Source organism: Homalodisca vitripennis, chromosome 4, assembly GCF_021130785.1.
Source record: "Homalodisca vitripennis isolate AUS2020 chromosome 4, UT_GWSS_2.1, whole genome shotgun sequence".
Classification (NCBI taxonomy): Eukaryota; Metazoa; Arthropoda; class Insecta; order Hemiptera; family Cicadellidae; genus Homalodisca; species Homalodisca vitripennis.
The window spans coordinates 127,803,155-127,822,161 of NC_060210.1; the positions used below are offsets into that span (position 1 = coordinate 127,803,155).

The 19,007-nt window shown below is 31.2% G+C and overlaps 1 protein-coding gene across 1 annotated transcript; it reads left to right on the plus strand.

Moving 5' to 3' along the window:
* Positions 1 to 471: 471 nt before the first annotated feature.
* LOC124361185 (piggyBac transposable element-derived protein 3-like) lies at positions 472 to 1,041 on the plus strand. Its single transcript, XM_046815224.1, has one exon. The coding sequence runs from the start codon at positions 472 to 474 to the stop codon at positions 1,039 to 1,041; it is 570 nt and encodes a 189-aa protein (XP_046671180.1).
* Positions 1,042 to 19,007: the final 17,966 nt, after the last annotated feature.

Sequence of the window (19,007 nt, forward strand, 5' to 3'; positions counted from 1 at the left end):
TATTTTACTTGTATTTTGCAATGTAAAAATTTATATCAATGAAAATGTAGCATTGTGAACTACAAGCTGAAAATGTAATGCTTTTTTTTCAAAAAATATAAAAAAATAGAAATTTTATATTTGCTTGAAAGATTTATATTTATAAGTAACAACAAAGACTTACTCTGTTTTTATTAGGAATAAACTATTTTGTCCATGTTCTGGCAAAGCAGTTATTTGGATGTTACTCTGGCAGTCTTGTAAAAGTTAGGTTACTGTTTGAGCCATTGTGTTATTCAACACGAAAAGGCATGATTGAAAATATTATGAAAGAGGAAGGTTATACAACAGGAAGTGATATATAATAAAACTATAAATATATAATAAACAATATCACTCAGAGTGGTGATATGTGTTGTGAAGTGGGCGGATAGGGAAAAAGTGTGTGTCAGTAATATCCACAATGTCTAATTCCTCAAAAAAGTCACAGTCATGCAATCAAATGGTAAAGGAGATCGAGAAGTCACTTGCCCAGAAGCAGTAGCCGAGTACAACAAGTACATGGGTGGAGTAGATCGCTTTGATCAACACATGGCTAGCTACAATATAGCACAAAAGTCTACACGCTGGTGGATGAAGCTTTTTTATTTCTTTTTTGAGTCAGCCACTGTCAATAGTTTCATATTGTACAGTAAAGATCGTAAGGACGCTGCATCAAAACCACTGTCGCATTTGACTTTTAGGTCAAAGTTGGTCAATCAGTTGACAGGCACTTTTACATCAAGAAAAAAAGTTGGCAACACTTCCGGAAAGTCTAGAGCCAGGAAACGAAACAGTCCGTTTAGAAAACCAACTGTGGAAAACAGTCTACGCCTTACTAATGTTGAAGATCACCTTGCACAAAAGATAGACACATACAGAAGATGTGCACACTGCTCCACCAAAGCCAAAGAAAAGCGTAACAATATGATTTGTAGTGGCTGTCACACTATGAAAGGGCTGCTTTTCCTTATTCCACAAGACCATGTTACCTTTGATCATTTTGCAACAACATACGTGTAAAACTGAGTGTTTTGTATGTTTTGTTTCATGTGAATAAGTAAAGTGAGTGTTACTGTTTTCAGTTGTATTAGATTAGGTCAGTATCTATAATGTTGTTTCATATTGATTTGACAAGAATTGTTATCCCAACCATGCTATTCTAGGAATACTGATATTTTCCATAGTATTTATACTGTATGTAATAAACAATCACTATGATCCTTTTACATTTATGTGTGTTTATTTACATACCCTTTGAAGTGGGAATATATTATCCCAGTAAATACAAGGCAAGACAAAAAAATACTCATTGCCCAGAGATACATTGGGATAATAATTTCCCACCCTAAAAGTCCCAATAAACGTAAAAATATTTTTTAAACTATAATGTATTAGTGGTAACATAAGTTATCACATTAATATTACACTTAAAAATATGACATTTTATGAACCTCGGTTTCTTGCCACTTAAAGGGTTTTAAAACGGCCTCTTTATGTCGTTTTGACACCAGAGAAACCTAGACTACAAAATATAAAAACATAGTACAGTGTATTAAGTATTCTCATTGTCTCATCAGGCTCACAATTGTTCGACATTCACTTTGAATCAACCCTTCCTACCATAACTATGTTACGTATAGCAAACTCAATTTAAAATCTCCTAATAATCCATTTAAAACCTGCTTGAATCTAAAATCTGGTACATTTTCTGTTTTATTTGTTAAGCGCTGGCTTAGGGTATTTTTGTTTATATATATATATATATATATATATATATATATATATATACATATATATATATATAAACAAAAATAATTTATAAATTATTTATTTATAAAAATAAATTAATAAACAGGGAATAATTTAAAAGGAAGTAAGTTCATGTAACATTGCATAAGGCAAATATTAAACTACTTATCTGTAACGATTAGTAATTAAGCTCGCACTTTAGCTTGATACAAGCGGATCCGGATATCGAACACTTTGGTGCCATTTCCGGCGGGAGACTAATATCCGGTGGAAGTTGATAACGTCAAATGCAAATTCTCAAATATATCAGATGTTCTGCAAAGACTACGATCTAAAAATAAGTGGTAAGTCTATTGTAAAATTTGTGCACCTACAGATAATCTCTCTGTACCAATGGAAAATATTACTTACAATTCATCTCATGTGGCTGGCTTAAAATTGAATATAGATAATTTTATCTTGTTTAGTTTTTTATTTGTACATTTATTTTAATTAATTTTATTTCTTTTATACATAATAAATATATTGTAATAAATATATACTCCGACGTTCGTATTTAAAATATTATTTTATAATTTATATTGATCCATCATTTGTAGAATAAGTAATACCAAACCTTAGTGGCATTTTACAGTAAAATTTACTTTACCTAACAATATTATAAAACCTTATGTGATTACATAGTTTGTTTCTGACGATTGAAGGATTGTGAGCAAACAGGATTTTTTCCGGACATTTGCCATTATTCAGTGATACAAAACAATCAGTAACGTATTGAGTGTTACTGATTTTTTTTTATTACTGAACGACGGGAAAAAGACTTGAAAAATCTATTTCATTTACATAGTTTGTTTTCAAAATGATTTCCACCACTTATTGTGTCACTGAACAAAATGCGGTAAATTAATGGGTTTTTCTTGTGTTGATTTAATAACAGTATTTGACATTTTGTAAAGTCCAGGTTGCGATGTTGATGAAAGATTTAAATGTAACGTACCATAGGTTAATCGTTTAATCTTAAAAAATATAAACTATCAGTCATTTTTTCAATTCAATCATACGAATTAAAATACAGATGCGTAAATTCAGCAAGGAAATCAATAATCCGATTATATCGTGTAGGATTTAATACGCGTTATATTCTCCTATCTAAATAGGCTCAAACATAAGTAATTTAATAATTTACAACTAATCAGTAGGTCTCCATGATTCGCATGATTGGAAATGATGTAACCAAAACACACATTCAGTTTTCTCCACCACGTGTACTAATGGAGATACCAATCTGTAACTGTGATATTGGTTATCGAGTTTTCTCTTAAACACGCATTCAAATTACAATGTTATTGATGTTGTATAGTCTGGACATTGTTCTAAATGTTTCTTAATTTGTGACGTTAAATAATATAAAATATTAACAATCTGTTGAAACATTGTGTCTTTAACTAGGAGACAACAATGTAATGAGTGGAGAAGAGGATCACATTAAAGACATTTGAAAGATTTTGGGACGGAGAATTCAATAATAATCTGTCTCAAGAGAGATTATTTTGGGTAATTTTGTATGATATTGCTCTTTAATAACATAAATAACCTCGATTGCCTTATATTCTAGCATTATAAGGGCTTTACATGTTATAGCGATTTATACAAATTATAGCAATACAAATTAGTGGATAAGATAAAATTAAGTACTTACAGCAGCGAAATGGTATTAAGGGTTGTAAAGTCATTTAAATGAACTACCTAATTGCTGTATCCATTGATTATGAATTACCTCTCTCCGTAACTATCTTATATCATGTTCACCAGCTAAATTTAATATAGAAACCACGAAAAACGCTGACCGAGATTGCCTTATAACATTCCAGATAGGAAATTTAAACTTTGAAAACTGAAATACCTTGGTGTAATTAAACATGGATTAAACAACCATGTACTAAGGGAAGACACTTTCATGGCCCTTAATATTTACCTTGGAATCAAGGACAGTCTTGAAGACTGACTCCTCTTAACCGTTTGGTTGGAACTAGAGAGTTTTGAGAGTCATAGAATTTTTGTCTTCGGTAAAACCATGTCTGGTTTACGACGTGGTGTTTCTTGCTAAACAATTATTTTTATTTAACTACTACTCGTGAGACATGTATGTGTATAGCTACATATTAAAAAGTAGAAAAATCAATATTTCGTGTAAAGTTTTTATAAAAATTTCATTGTAATTCCCGTTAAGTTCTCTGATTTCATGATGTTTGTCATGAAATAAATTCATAATTCCACGAATAGTCATAGGTTTCTATATGAGGAATGATATACAGTTTGTAAACCGGCTCAATCTAAAGAGTGCATAATAAGAATGTGTTTTTATTTATAGTATATATTTTTGAACCATGAATTCATTGTGATATATTTTACAATACTTTTTGACTTAGGGAAAATACTTTTTAATAAACGTTAAATCTTTTTAGAAAAGATTAATAAATATAATTAAGATATATATATATATATATATATAATTAAGTTAAAATAAAATTAATAAATTGCGTCTTATAAATACAAAATATGTCAATGCATTTTGCCATCGTTGTAGAATAATAAAAATTTAATATCTAGAGATCATTTGATTTAGAAAATATTCTGTGAACCAGATTATAATATATCAGCAAACTTAACTTGCACTAAAAACGATATAAGAAAATAAAACGTAACCTGTCTGTTCACAGGACAAGCTACAGGTTGATAAGTTTATAGGGAACCTCAACGAAGCCTATTACACGATATTACAAATATTTTGTAATTATTAAAACTCATCTGATGCATGTCAGTTGGTTATAGGCAGTAGATACGAGTCTTTTCTCGTACAAGTGCCGCTATATATTTATGAAGCAATCGTTAAAGATTATTACAACAAGATTATACTATGTTTGAAATTTCCTCGGACATGGTTTTAGACAATTTATAATAGTTCGTTTTAGGCATACATCTAAAATTTTTTGTAATAACACAAAATATATGTATTCATAATAGCACTTTTGTGGTTAAAACAAATTAAAGGTGTAAAATTTTTTTTAATTTCCTTAGTTCCATTGTACACTTTTGGAGCCTAAACTAGTAATAATATCTTTATTCGATAAGAATACTATCCATTATAAACGGCCATAAACATAGACTAATAAAAAACAGACTAATAATCACTGAGCTAACAATGATTGGATTGTTATTAACTGATATAAAAGATTCACTGCCCCTTCAAAGGAAAAATTATTCTCTGCATAAATATTTTGTACTACAATAGTTTTTGGTAACTATTAATCGATAAGTACATAAAGAAAAAAGTTTCTCCCGCAATGTTCACTATAAATATAATAAAACTCTAGTGAACAGACACGGCAGCTCAACACGGTTATAAAGGCAAGGGTATGTAACGAGCTGGAGAACATACATAACACTAACGAGAATTTCTACCGCAATGTAAACTTGGTGGATCATTAGCTAAACCCGGCTCTACGAGTATATTCATTATAATCAACTGGGTCTCCTAACAACCATTCCCATTGCAAATAACTCAACGTATGAAATGTACTGAACTTGATTTACCTCCAATAGAGGACAGAAAGATTTTTCTCTGGTGGTTTTCTACACACACACACACGCACAGAGAGAGAGAGAGAGAGAGAGAGAGAGAGAGAGAGAGAGAGAGAGAGAGAGAGAGAGAGAGAGAGAGAGAGAGAGATTAAATCTCTAAATTCCCAACATCTCTAAACTTTGTAATAGCACACGTATGTCTGACGTCTTAATTAGAAAAAGGCAGGTTGAGATGGGTTACGACCCCTTCAAAACTGTAATCATTTTTCCAGCTTTCTAATGAAAATTCCTTATAAAAATTTAATTTAACACATACGTATCCTGTGCTTTCAACGTACAAATAAAAACTTTTTCAGAAGATCAACTACGCATAGAGATTTCAAATAAAATTCAAACCCCTACAAAACTTAGAAAATTAAGTTTTACACGCGTGTTATGGTTTACGAAGGAAAATAAAAAACATTTTCTTGAGGAACTACTACTCAAAACGGGTTGGAATTGAGAAAATTGTCAAAGTACCTACAAAATATTGAATATAATATACCAAATATGGAACGTAGCTACATACCTAACCTGTTCTACAGGGATTGTGATCCTCCTTATCCGTGACTCACTGAGAGACCTACACATCTTTCCCTCTGACTGTAGACTAATAAAGACGTTTGAATGTGAAACTCCGAATTCTTTGATAGTTTAGTTTATTTATCGTGCTTTTAAATTACTTTCAATTTAATTTCTATGGTTTCCATTATTATGATTTTGAGGTCACAAACACCACAAGTGACCTTGTCTGTCGATGCTAGAGCATGACTTATTTGTGTCGTAGACAGTGATTGTTAGCCCAGGTATCCGGGTTCGATTCCCGATTTGTGTCTAATATTTTCTCACAATATCAAATAACCATAATCATCTTAATTTAGCCATAATTATGGCATAAGTTGTTGCAGCCTAAAACTTCAGAGCATTAACTAGAAATCACTAATCTATAAGTATATTCTTATAATGGATGTAAAAGAAAGTACTTTAGTTTTTCTATTTGAATAGTGAGGCCAAAATTAAACTTTGAGAGTTATCAAAAATTTGTAGAGTTAGTGATGAGTGAGTAAGGTTTTTGTCTGTAATTTATAGGAATAATTAAAAAAAATTTGAGTTTAACGATCATAAATTTTAAGGTTTTGATGTGCCTTTACAAGGTATTAAGATTTGCTAATTCGTACTTAATAATTTAAGAGAGCTTTCTTTAAAAATATACGAAGCGCAACATATTTTGAAATAATTCAGCAATTGCACCAACTTATTCCCTTAATATTGAATTACACGTCCTGTATAAAAAAGCTATACGTATTTTACCCACGTCTAAAAATAATGTATAACAGTTTGGTCATTTTCTTCCAAATATACAATTTGTTGTATATACTTTTTAAGTAAAACTATATTGTATCAGAATTGTAAATAAGAAATAATCCCATAAAACATGCGAAATATAGTCTATTTTAAAAGTACAGTAATGTGTAATATATTTCGTGGAAAAAATAAAGTTTTTGTAATAGTTACCCGAAATAAAAAGAGCTCCTTGTTTGATATGATACATTTTTTATTTAAAATTTTAGTTTTATTATTTTCAAGCATGTATAATCATATATCCGAGTGCTTATGAAAGAAGGTAGCTTGACATTCAAGTTAACACTAGAATATTCAAATCAAAATATCTACACTGCTCACATAGGCAACATTCACTAGTTTTGAAGTGCACTAGTTCCTTCTTGGAAAATTTCCTCAACTGTTAAAATATAATACCAAATGCGTTTTTATTTATATTCTTGAAATGATTACAACTTGTTACTAATCCGAGCTAATAAATGTGTTACAAATTTAAACTAACCTTTCTAACATCGTTCAAAGATATTAAATAGGTAGCTTTCTATTTATGTGTAGGTCTTGTCGTAAAAATAAGAGCCAACAGTTACGGTTATTTCATCTCGTAATCAGTTTATAGCACACGTTAACAGTACACAGAGTATGAGTGTTCGACTCAAACTGCACTGTTTCTAGTACGTGTAGAAAACACACACTACACACACACCTACACAGGTACATGGTACATGGTGTTACACCTACAGTAGTAGGTATATCATCATTTTGCACCTATTATTGTTTTATAACACTACGTACCTTTTTTACAGTTACTGAACAAATCTCTGTAATAAATTATAAATAAACGTATTGTATTACTTTATCGTTTAATGTTTGATAAACACGCCAAAGTATAGTGTCTTCTATAACAAAATAAAGCAACTTGCCATAAATAACACAGAATTTTAACTCCCACAACAACCACTTCAGCTCTTTGTGCAACAAGAAAGTAGCGGCATCTTTTGTTACTGCTCGTTAAACTCGACACCCCTCTCGAGCTTTTATAGTTGTGAAACTTTAAACAATAACTTTATGTTGTTTACATGAATATATGGTACTTCTTTGCTTTCAAACATAAGTTCTATACATTGTCTATAATGAATAGCAACCGCGTAAACATAAAAGTACACACACAATAGAAAATAGTATTATTCAGTAATACCATTTATTAAGAGGAACTGAACAATTCGTTTTATATCCCACAATGATTTGATGCGTTTTACACGGTTTTAACTAGCTAAAATATATACTAGGCTTAAATATAATACACTAGCTGTTTCCCGCGGCTTCGCACGCTTTTCGTAAGCTTTTCCCAGTGTAAGAGTACTTCTGGTTCAAGCTGGTTCAAGAATCATTATTTCCAACGCCGATGTAAAGCTTGTTACCACGATTAAGAAAATCTGTCAAAGTGAATATTTATAGCCATTGTACACGCTCATGTACTTCATTATAAAGTGGTCTAACACTCAAGCTTTAAGTTCAACCAAAAATTCAGCCTTCAAATAGGTTTGGCTTTTTAATATACGTAACTGTCTAGTGATTGCAGTTTAAAATTTGCAGGCGCTTTTGTAACTTTTATATTTTTACTGTCGCGTGGTGGCGATTTACATCAATGGGTATAGCATATAAACCTTTTCCGTGGAAAAATACATATACATACAAATTTTCATAATGATCGGTCAAATATTTCACGATTCCATAAAGGGACAAACACACAAACATTTATATATATATATATATATATATATATATATATATATATATATATATATATATATATATATAGATTAACAAATAAACATGCCTTTAAACCACTATCACTTCGGGTGCGTTTCTGATTCTTTGGGCATTTTTTACGATTACGTTGCAAAGGTATTTTACTCTTAATGTTGGAAATAGTTGATTAAAGTTTTATTGCAAGGCAGCGGACAACTGTAGCAAGGAGAGGCCGATACACTCTGCTGTATCTTACTTTATTCTTCCCTCCTCATGGTCCAATGGCCTTTACGAGGATCTTATCGAGTAGAATAAGGATGATAGTCGGTACAGTACAAGTTTGACGGTTCCATAACATTTGCAACGGTCACAAACAGGACTACTCGGGTTTAAACCGCTTGGCAACCGGCTCTCCCAAAAAGAAATATCAATGTGTTGAATATGGACGACCACAATGCTCTAAATAAATGTGAGATACAGCAAAGATTAAATGGACAGCATTGTGCGCAATAACAAGACAAGCAAATTTATAGATAATTTATGTATAAACAAATCCATATACATGTCTTTCTTTAGATATTTTGTGGACAGACAGATAGACAGAATGTCACTTCGAGCTCCTCGCGTGATAGCATATAATTGAACAACCCAATTATGGGTGATTTATTCCTAAATAAAAAATATCCAATCGTACCTAGTTTTGTGAACATGCCAGCCAGTGGACTTTTTTAGTTGGAGTAAAGTAAGCTGTTTTCAAATTTAATTAGGAGTTTAAGTAATTTTATTATTGTTTTTATAGAATTTTAAATTATGATACAATTTAAAACTAACATGCTATTTGGCTAACCAATAATTACAAAAATTTCGTTAACAGTCATGTTTAGAATGTCCTTGTCTGATAATTGCTATGTTTTACTAAACTACTGATTCCAAATATGTGTGCAGTGAAATATCAGTCATGTTTACCAATTATCCGAAAAGTAGAATAAAAATTCCCTTTACACAACTATACAAATACGGGATTTTATAAATTATTTAAAGAAATACACGAGTAAAGTTATAACATACGTGGCATTATTAATCAGAAAAAAACTATTTTCTTTTGATTAAGTAAAAAAATGGATCGTTGCATTAAAACAAATTGACTCGAACTCTAAAGCTTTCGCTTGCTTGTCTGTTCATTATAATATTTAAAAACTAGAGGACATTTCATGCAGACTTTATGCAAAAAGCGTTTCAATATTGCTACTAATAATAGTTGTGACGGTTTGAAAATTTTGAAAAAAACAGTTTTTGGAGCGCAGCGAGTGAACGACGCAATCAATAACCAAATTGTACAGATTAATTTGTAGCTCTTGCTATTACGCACAACTTTGTCTATTTAACTTTTGCTCTCTCTCTCTCTCTCTTATAGTTTCTAAGATCCCTTCAGTGTGCATAAAATTTAGAACATAGGGTGTATAATTCATAGAGCGATGTACCCAAGTAAGTAAATTTGTGCTCTTAGTCCTAGAATCGTATGAATAATTGCCTCTGAGTCGGACTAAGAGTTCAATGACCAATTTTAGTTCCCAATGTAAAAACACAGTGAGGTGTCCCAATTGGGGCCTAATGGATACCCACCACATTTTTATGAAGGATCCACGAGACCTAAGGCAGAACAAACCCCAGCTTTGTACTTATTCTTTACAATAAGCTTAAACTTGAAAAATTAATTTAGATTAGTGTCCGGCTAGCGTAATTACAAACATACCATTTCACACAAATGTTTCTATTTAAGTATTTTCCACTTCGAGAGAAATTAAACGTGTCTTCAGTCTGCTAACCAGAAGACCGTAGAATATATTTATACGAGTATTTTCAAGCTTACTTTCATTTGCATAATCCTATACCTTGTTAGCTTCACTTACAACAGCCTCCAACCACTGCCACTGCCTTTTGTAATATATTCAGGTCATTAATACCTCTTTAATGAGTAGAATCTTTAATTCAAGGCTTTGCTATAAAATATAATGAACATATTTTCTATTTTGGTATACATGCAAGTATTTATTCTTTCTTGAGAAGAACCCTTGTAAAAAGCATTTATTGTTTAGCCAGTAGAATAATCTCCAGTCTGATTTGATTTCCATGATCCTGCAATGAAAGCTCTGCAATGTCTAGTCAGGTTTGTATTTATGGATGGAAAAATGAATCTGCAGTTATGCCCCATTAAGCAATATAATATAATGGAAAAGCTTCGTAAAACTATGTATTAGTGAAATATCGATGCAGTACCATAATATAAACTAATTGGAATCATGTTATAAATGAAGTAGAACAAAGTTGTTCATTAGTTTAAGACCACATGTAACAAAACCAATTATACATATCGTAGTAACTCATGCGAGAAAACGTTCAACAGTTCTGGGAAAGCTAATACCAGCCAATACTCTTCTGTTTGTTACACATCTACAGTATTACTCGTAGTATAATGAGCCGGTGAAACATCCGTGAACACTTAGATATTTCATGGTAACTGAACTGTGAGAGGGTTCAGCTCTGGGATCTGTAATAATACCCAGGTATGCTCTCTTGTGTATTTTACACATATAATGTATGTGTGTCGAAGCGCAGAAATATTCTAAATAACGTATTAACAATATATCTTGTATTAAAGCTATGTTGAAAATTCATTTCGTATTGGCGATGGATTATGTGAAATGATAAGGAGGATTTCGGACATTTTCTATCGATGTACGTTATATTAATAGAACAAAACGTTTCGAGGATTGGATTCTATCCTTTTATTCAGGTGTCATAAAACATAGTACGTAAGGTTATGGAAGTACGAATTAATATAATGAACACTACAAATCTATAAAATTTACAATAGAAGAATTGGTTGTAAAAATCTCAATTCATTATATACCTTAAGTTCAACAGTGAACACGACACACAAACAGTAAGACTGTCCAATATGCACTACAGTAAACATGCTGTTCACTCCAGCTAATTCGAGGAAACAGGAAAAATCAGTATTGCCACATTTCTTAGTACGGTATATATAACAAATAAACTGAATAGGGTTAATAAACTGGTTGGAAGGGGTAAGAGCAAACAGATTAAAACTTCCTTAGAGAAAGTGCCGTAAAACCCAAACAAAAAATGGCACGTACAACTAAAAAAACTTTGTTTACAACATACAACATGTTTCTTATAGAATGCACATAGGTGAAAAAAATATCACTCGCCTTTATGTGATAGGTTAAGAACTTAAATACAATCGGTTAAAGGGGCTAGTAGAAAAGTATGAGATTGCTCAAAAGTTCAAAATAAATGTTTTATATATATATATATATATATATATATATATATATATATATATATAAAACATTATACATATATATATATATGTATATATATATATATATATATATATATATATATATATATATATATAAGCCTACAAAACTAATAACAATCTAGTTATTATTAGAAAGTTATTTACAGTATCCCAATACAAGAAAACTACACCTTAATAATGTCTTCCAAAAAAGAACATTTGTGCCGAAATTGTGTTAGTTTTTATGAACAAACAATACTTCGTGAGTTGTGACTAGGAAATTTATAAACGGTAAAATTATTGTCAGGGAAGTTTACTTTGTATATTCACACTCCCTGATAATGGGTAAGTGTAGAAACATCAGGCGCATTAACATTAACTTTAGTTAACAGGCTTGAAATGTACTCTAGGGCTTACGTGCCCTACCTCATCCAAACCATTACTTCCTAATGGTCTTTACAGTGGCTTAATGAACATCCATAATACATGAATACGTGAATAATACATATTACAGCTTTGAAGTACAAAACATCTGCTTTAAAAAATATTTAATCTGTCGTAATTCATTCTTTAAACTATTATGTTATTAAATTAACAACGAACTTCATAACGCCTACAATACCATATTACTCTATCACATCAAAATTACTATATAAGGAAACAAACTAATCTCTAGATATATAGCGAATATGTTGTTCCTTATTATAAAAATATGGAAGTGTCATAGAATCAAAAAAGGTTTACAAACATTATGTTTCAGATTAAACTTATTATGGTTAGCTGTGTGTGATTATTTATTTCATATAAATATAGTGACCTTAATTAAAAAACTCTTAATTTAAAACTATTAATTAAAAAGATTACTTTTTCCTAAATATATAAATTACGAAAAGAGCACTTTCTTACTTTTTATTTTATTTATTTTTATATGTCTTCAAAATTCATCGCCTAAATTACGCACAGTAAAATAACTATATATATTTATATACAGTTATCAGATATGTGAGTACGGTACTGTGTGATACTTGCCTATCTACATTACATATAGTTAAACTACTGTATAATACCTATCTTGCTGTATTACATGTAATTAATTCGCTACATACTAATTGTGTAGCTACATTACATATCGTGGTCAAACTAATGTACTAAGATTGTCGAGCTTTATGATATGTTATTAATCTACTGTACAAAAACTGTCTAGCTATATTACATGTAATTCAATATTTAATAATATACATATAATCCTATATTTACCTCATACATAACTTATCCTAATGCAAGTTCAACCTAAGTGCAACCAATTCTATTCACAATTTTATGTTATTAAATACAACATATTGTATGTTTTAGACGATTATAAAATACTCTGGACTGTCGTTGATTTTGTAGCTACGATAAGCTGTAGCCACCAGACTAGTAGCAACGGAGGACTTTGTTTCTGTAGTGTAAATGACACAGTTCCTAGATGCAACTGTTTGCATAAATAGGTGCAGTGTTGAAGGCTGTCGAGAAACGTTGATTGCCTTTTCCTGTCCGTTTCATCTTATTATTGTTAGAAATGGTTACTACTACTTGCATATTAAAGATGTGGAATCAAAAAATGTTTATTCAAAACGCAAAATGTATTTATAACGGTAATTTATTTTACAGTCTGGAAACGCTTACGACTTTAGTGCAAGACAAAGATGGCGACTAGTTAATTCGGAATGGCCATTCAGAAGATAATTGAATCTAGCTGTCACTTTATGGTACATTGATCTGATCGCAGTCTCTGAGCTTTGATTAATTTAGGTTATAACATATATTTTATATTAAGTTTTAAAAATTGTGTATAATGATAAAATTGTTTGAACTAGTTGTCATTTTGTTTAATTATTATATTTGATGGTAAAGTGAAATACTTAAAGAATTAAACTGAACAGTCTCTTCAACTTTTATTTTGAACGAGTTTTTGAACGATTTACAAGGTTATATGTAATTTAACATACACACATTTAAATTTTTATAAGAATTATAAAGTCTGCACTCTGAGGTTAACAAAATTGTGTAGTATGGTACACGTGAAACTTACTCTGGAAAGACTTAGGCCAGTCGTCAATTTTTTGTTATTTATAAAGAATAGGTAATATAACCCAAAAAATATATATAGTCTTAAAAAAGTCATTATATCAAACATTATTGCACTGCTCTTTAAACTTAACAAAAGCTTATATTCTGTATGAATAATCAACGTTATAAAATTAAATTGAACTTACAAATCGTAATATACACTCAGACTATGGTGGAAAAGAAGGTCAATTTAAAGAGTTTTTTTCGGAATTTTTTAAATGGTGCGATTTTTTTCATTGTTATGAGTTGGAAGACTGCGTTGCGATGTTTAGAATCTATCCTCCTCATCAGTTTAAGCACGAACAATAATATAAATATTAAATAAAAGTTGCATTTCCAGAAAGGTTCGGTTCTTGCAATCAAGTTTATTTTATGATTAAAAAACAATTAGTACTAAAATGTGACTATTATTTAGTGACTAAAACATACAGCCTCATACTTACAAGAGTTTCTTTGCATTATAACTATTATGCTTACACAAATGAACACATACAGACACAGTTTAGGGATATCGCATGTGGTCGAGACTAAAGCCAATTACAGTCGACCGGATACATTCCGAAATGGGTGATAATTAGCTCTGCAACCTAAAATAAACGCATCGGGTTTGCAATATGTTAGTTTCCATTATTGTAATGTATTATATACGTATTGTTATACAGGGAGTTTATAAAGTATCATGTTATTGCATCTGTCCTCACTTACTGAGGATTTCTATATATCTTCACCGAATATAACCCCAAAGTCCAAAACCACTCTCATTTCTAAAGTTTATACGTAGTTGAAAATTGGCAAACCTCGACTAATTATTTTGGCTAGCGTGGTACACCAGCGGCTTTTCGTGCCAATATGGTGACATATCAATTTTTTTAATTCACCTCCTTCATGTATTGATGAAGAGAAAAATCTTTTGACATGGATAAATCATTTCCTTAATGTATTTTTATAATATTTGCTTTTTATGTCGAATTTTCTATATATCGATTACATACAAGTTCCATAAACATTTTTCGATAAAAAAAGAATAGGCGAAAGATATGCTAAACAAGTTCAAACGTGGTCCAAACTTCAGTCTTATGCCTAATTTCATTGACCAGCTAGGTACCCTATTCCAAAATCAACTCCAACGTAATAGCTTAATTTTTCATTATGGGCGTAGAGAAATATTTCTTAACAATCGTTGTTGGATTCGTGTATGTCAAAAATATACCACATTGATATTTTGGTTTGTACTAAATATACTTACTTCATCCAACTAAACTGGAAGGACTATTTAAAGTACGGTGTAATTTTGTAATACTCAATATAACAACATCGTTAAATACACGATTTGACAGTTCAATAAGGCCATCTACTACTGTCCAGAGATGAGAGTGATGTATTCTGTGAATCATGTATTCCTTCAGTGAATACACGATAGAAATGTCCTATTACTTGTAATAAACCACAAACAACATCAGCAGGAGGTAAGCCGCAACTTGACGTTCTCAATAATGAACAGCTGAGCTGTGGTGACGTCACCAGCTGTGGAGCAGTAATGGATAGGTGATAGCTCTCAATTGGTGAAGTCATATCTAGAAATTTTAAGTACCATAAATGCTATTTCTTAGAGTGTTAATAATGTTGTGCTTTCTATGATTGTTAATTATTTTAAACAGTTTAAATTAAAAGTGTGGTTTGTTAATTCAACACACATACATGCATACAATGATTTTAATTCTATTGACTGCGACACAAAGTTTGGACCGAAGTAAATTAGCTAAATTAGTTACAAATATTTCGAAAGAGCTTTGAATTATAGATTTAAGATTTTATAAAGAAAAAAGATATCAGTGAATGTGAAACATCTATACAAACACAAATAATCTATGTGTTGTAGCTTTTGATCGGCATATTAACCTGTGTACTCAAATACTAATAATAATACTAATACATAATACTCAAATTAATATAGTATTAATAATAGTAAGATAGCCATGCTCTGTGTAAGTACAGTGAGTACAACTGTGTCCATATAGCACTAGGCTGTTACGGATTACACAATTGGTATACTAACTAGATCAGTAGAATTTGAGATATCTAATGAATGAGTAATACATTTTTTACTTAAAGTTCTCCAGGCCATATCTCTTTAAACATATTAGGTTTTCGAAATATCATATTGTTAAACTTTTGTAGTGAAAATCTACAAGTCTACATTACCAAGAGATATGCAGGTGACTATCCAGCATGGAGAGGTGTTTAATCTTGCAGTCTGCCTGTGTAGTGGCCATGTCCAATCTGCATGTGAGAAAATAGCTTGATTATTAAGGGAAGGGCCAGCTTTCGAATTTTACCAAGGCACTTTTTAAAGAAGCCACCATTTTGAAACTTATATAGTATTCAAGTAACTTGCTGCACTATTGTAAATTCTAAGTCAAATATAAAAGGGACATTAAAATACTTTAACATTTTTTTTGTTTACTTAGGAAAAAAACTGCGGAATTGCGCTTAGTCCTACATGGACATTTGTACCTATATCCTATGTACTGTATATCAGAATAGAAGCAAGTCAAGGTTTTTAAGAAATATAATTTCTTAATCATTAAACTTAACAGTTTTGCGAATCCTCGTAGCTGCAATTTGTCTTATTAGTAGTTTTTATTAAATATTTAATAAAACTTTAACTATCACAACAGCTAATAAGGCATCAAATGTGTTTTTTTAAACAAAAAGGCGTTCTAAATATTCTTCCTTACATTTCTCTTTGGCTGTTTAACTTTAGACCTAAACTAGGTAGAAATTGGTAGAAATATATAGACTGAATTTCTAAAGGCACACACAAAATTAAAGACCTATATTAGACATTTCTACAATTACTTAAACATAACTTTAACCAGATCGAATATTTGATTCTTTTTTTTATTGACAAGTTACTATAATACCTCCTTTTAAATAGTACATTTGAATAAGTTCAAATAATAATATTGGTTTGACAAAGTAGTACAATTGTAACATACGTATTTGTGATATTTAAAGGTAACATTTATATGCGACGAACTCCGCCCAAGCGTTCCCCAGGGGAATGTAAGCTGCATATCAAAATGAGCGTCTTGTGTTCTTACATTCTCCGCTTCAACAGTATTAATATATTCTGCTCGCTTTACGGCTTCATTCTGTTGTGTTCTGAGTATTCCAAATTCTCGAGATGTATTTTTCTTATATACATCAGGACTGCGATACACGTATTATATTTGAAGATAGTCTATAAAGAGTTGTAGCTACCGTGTTACTAGGTGGTATAAACTTTATTGTAAATTATCTTAGTATTTTATAAGTAATCAGTAATATAATCACAGTGCTGGTTCAACGGCTATCGCATTATTACCAGATCAAGCAACGTCGAGTGTGCTGCTTGGATAGGTGACCGCTGAGCGATCCTGTCTTTGCAAGCAGCTCGCCTGTCCGGCCGTTGGTGGTGGTTCGGAACTCACCTTTAAGCCATTTTTTTAATACCTCAGGTTAAATGTTAGAGAGGGCTTCTTAGTCCTTACTTCGTACTGGTAAAATAAAACACCTATACTTTACTTTAATATTGGAGTTTATTGAATGTTGGTCAAGGAATGCCAATTGTAAAGTAAATTACCACTATATAAACACACTGAAAGTTAATAAGGTTAAGTATAACAAGATTCAATTAGAAGGAAAGTCCATTTCCACCACAACGGTGTACCGTAAATTAGTTAATTAAATTTCATACAATGTAAATTTCGCAACCTAATCAGCCAGTATAATATAATATTATTTTACATCCAATGTTCCGGAACTAAATTATTGGGCGGAGTAACTACCTAATTGGCACGCGTATGAATTTTTTTTATTCTAACCCTTTGTAGCAGCCCAACTACGTAACCGATCAGACCTCGCGCGCTTTGTCCGTAAGTAAAATTTATCTTTTCGTATTATTAAATTAGCCCTTTGATGCCAAACGTATAAAATGAATGTAACTTAAAGTAAAGATGTGAAAAGTAAAGTAACTTACCCTTGAAGATCTTTTATTTGCTTGATGGAGATAGATAAAGGTTGTGGCGTCGTCCTTATGGCGACGAGCACGTTGTTATAAATAGTAATTTGTATCATTAAATGGCTAATACCGTCGCGAATTTGTTTTAGGCGAGTTTACGTAGCTGATGTATCTCACGTGTTGTTTGAATAGATGGCTACCACTTCCCAACTTCTACTCCTCTTCTAGAAATAACCGTTCTTAGACTACAGCTTCAATGTCTCGTGCCAAGACGCCGACACCCGGGTTGTGAGTCTACCTATTGCGAAGGGAAGTGAAATATTATTGTTTTGTAAAGTAAAACGTCGTACGCATAATTCAATAGAACATTGGATATTTTAGGCCCACCTAGAAGATATACTTTTTAGTTATTATATTCTAATTGGCAGCAACGTGGCATTACATAATTTTTCCTTTACCATCTAAAAGTGGTGCTTTTAAGTTTTCGTAATTAAACTGAACTTATAAGTAAACTTTGTATTTCTAGTATTTATTACTACGACCTCAGAAGTCACCACCCCCATGTGTTATCGTCATACGGTACAACGGTTACTCTCAAAGGGCAGATGAAAGGAGTAAAACTACCCATATTATCCCAGGTAGAGCTACTTCAGCCTCTCGTGTTGGTTTGTTTTCCTAACCACATCTGCAATTTACTATGTACAGAATATAACAGAGCAGTTAAAATTATTACTTTTTGTTGTATGGAAAGAGACTACCAGGCACTATTTCAGTTACATTAAGTATCAAATGACGACAATACTTTTTTTATTTTCAAATAAAAATACCGGTCGAACAGATTTGTTAACAAATGTAAACTAATATTTCACGGCTTTGTCCACATTTACTTGGAACTATAGAATGTTTTATTTTTACTACCATAAATATTCAAATAATTATTTATAATTCATAACAATTAGCAAACACGCTAGCTACTAAACAAACGTGGAACTGTTAGGCATTATAATGACATGTCCGAAATATAACAAAGCTTGAAAAAATAGAAGCTCTCTGAATGTACAGTATAATTTACTGAGGTGTTGAAAA

Excerpts from the sequence above, each read along its gene's own strand:
- LOC124361185 (XM_046815224.1), top strand. The coding sequence starts at position 472 with ATGCAATCAAATGGTAAAGGAGATCGAGAAGTCACTTGCCCAGAAGCA.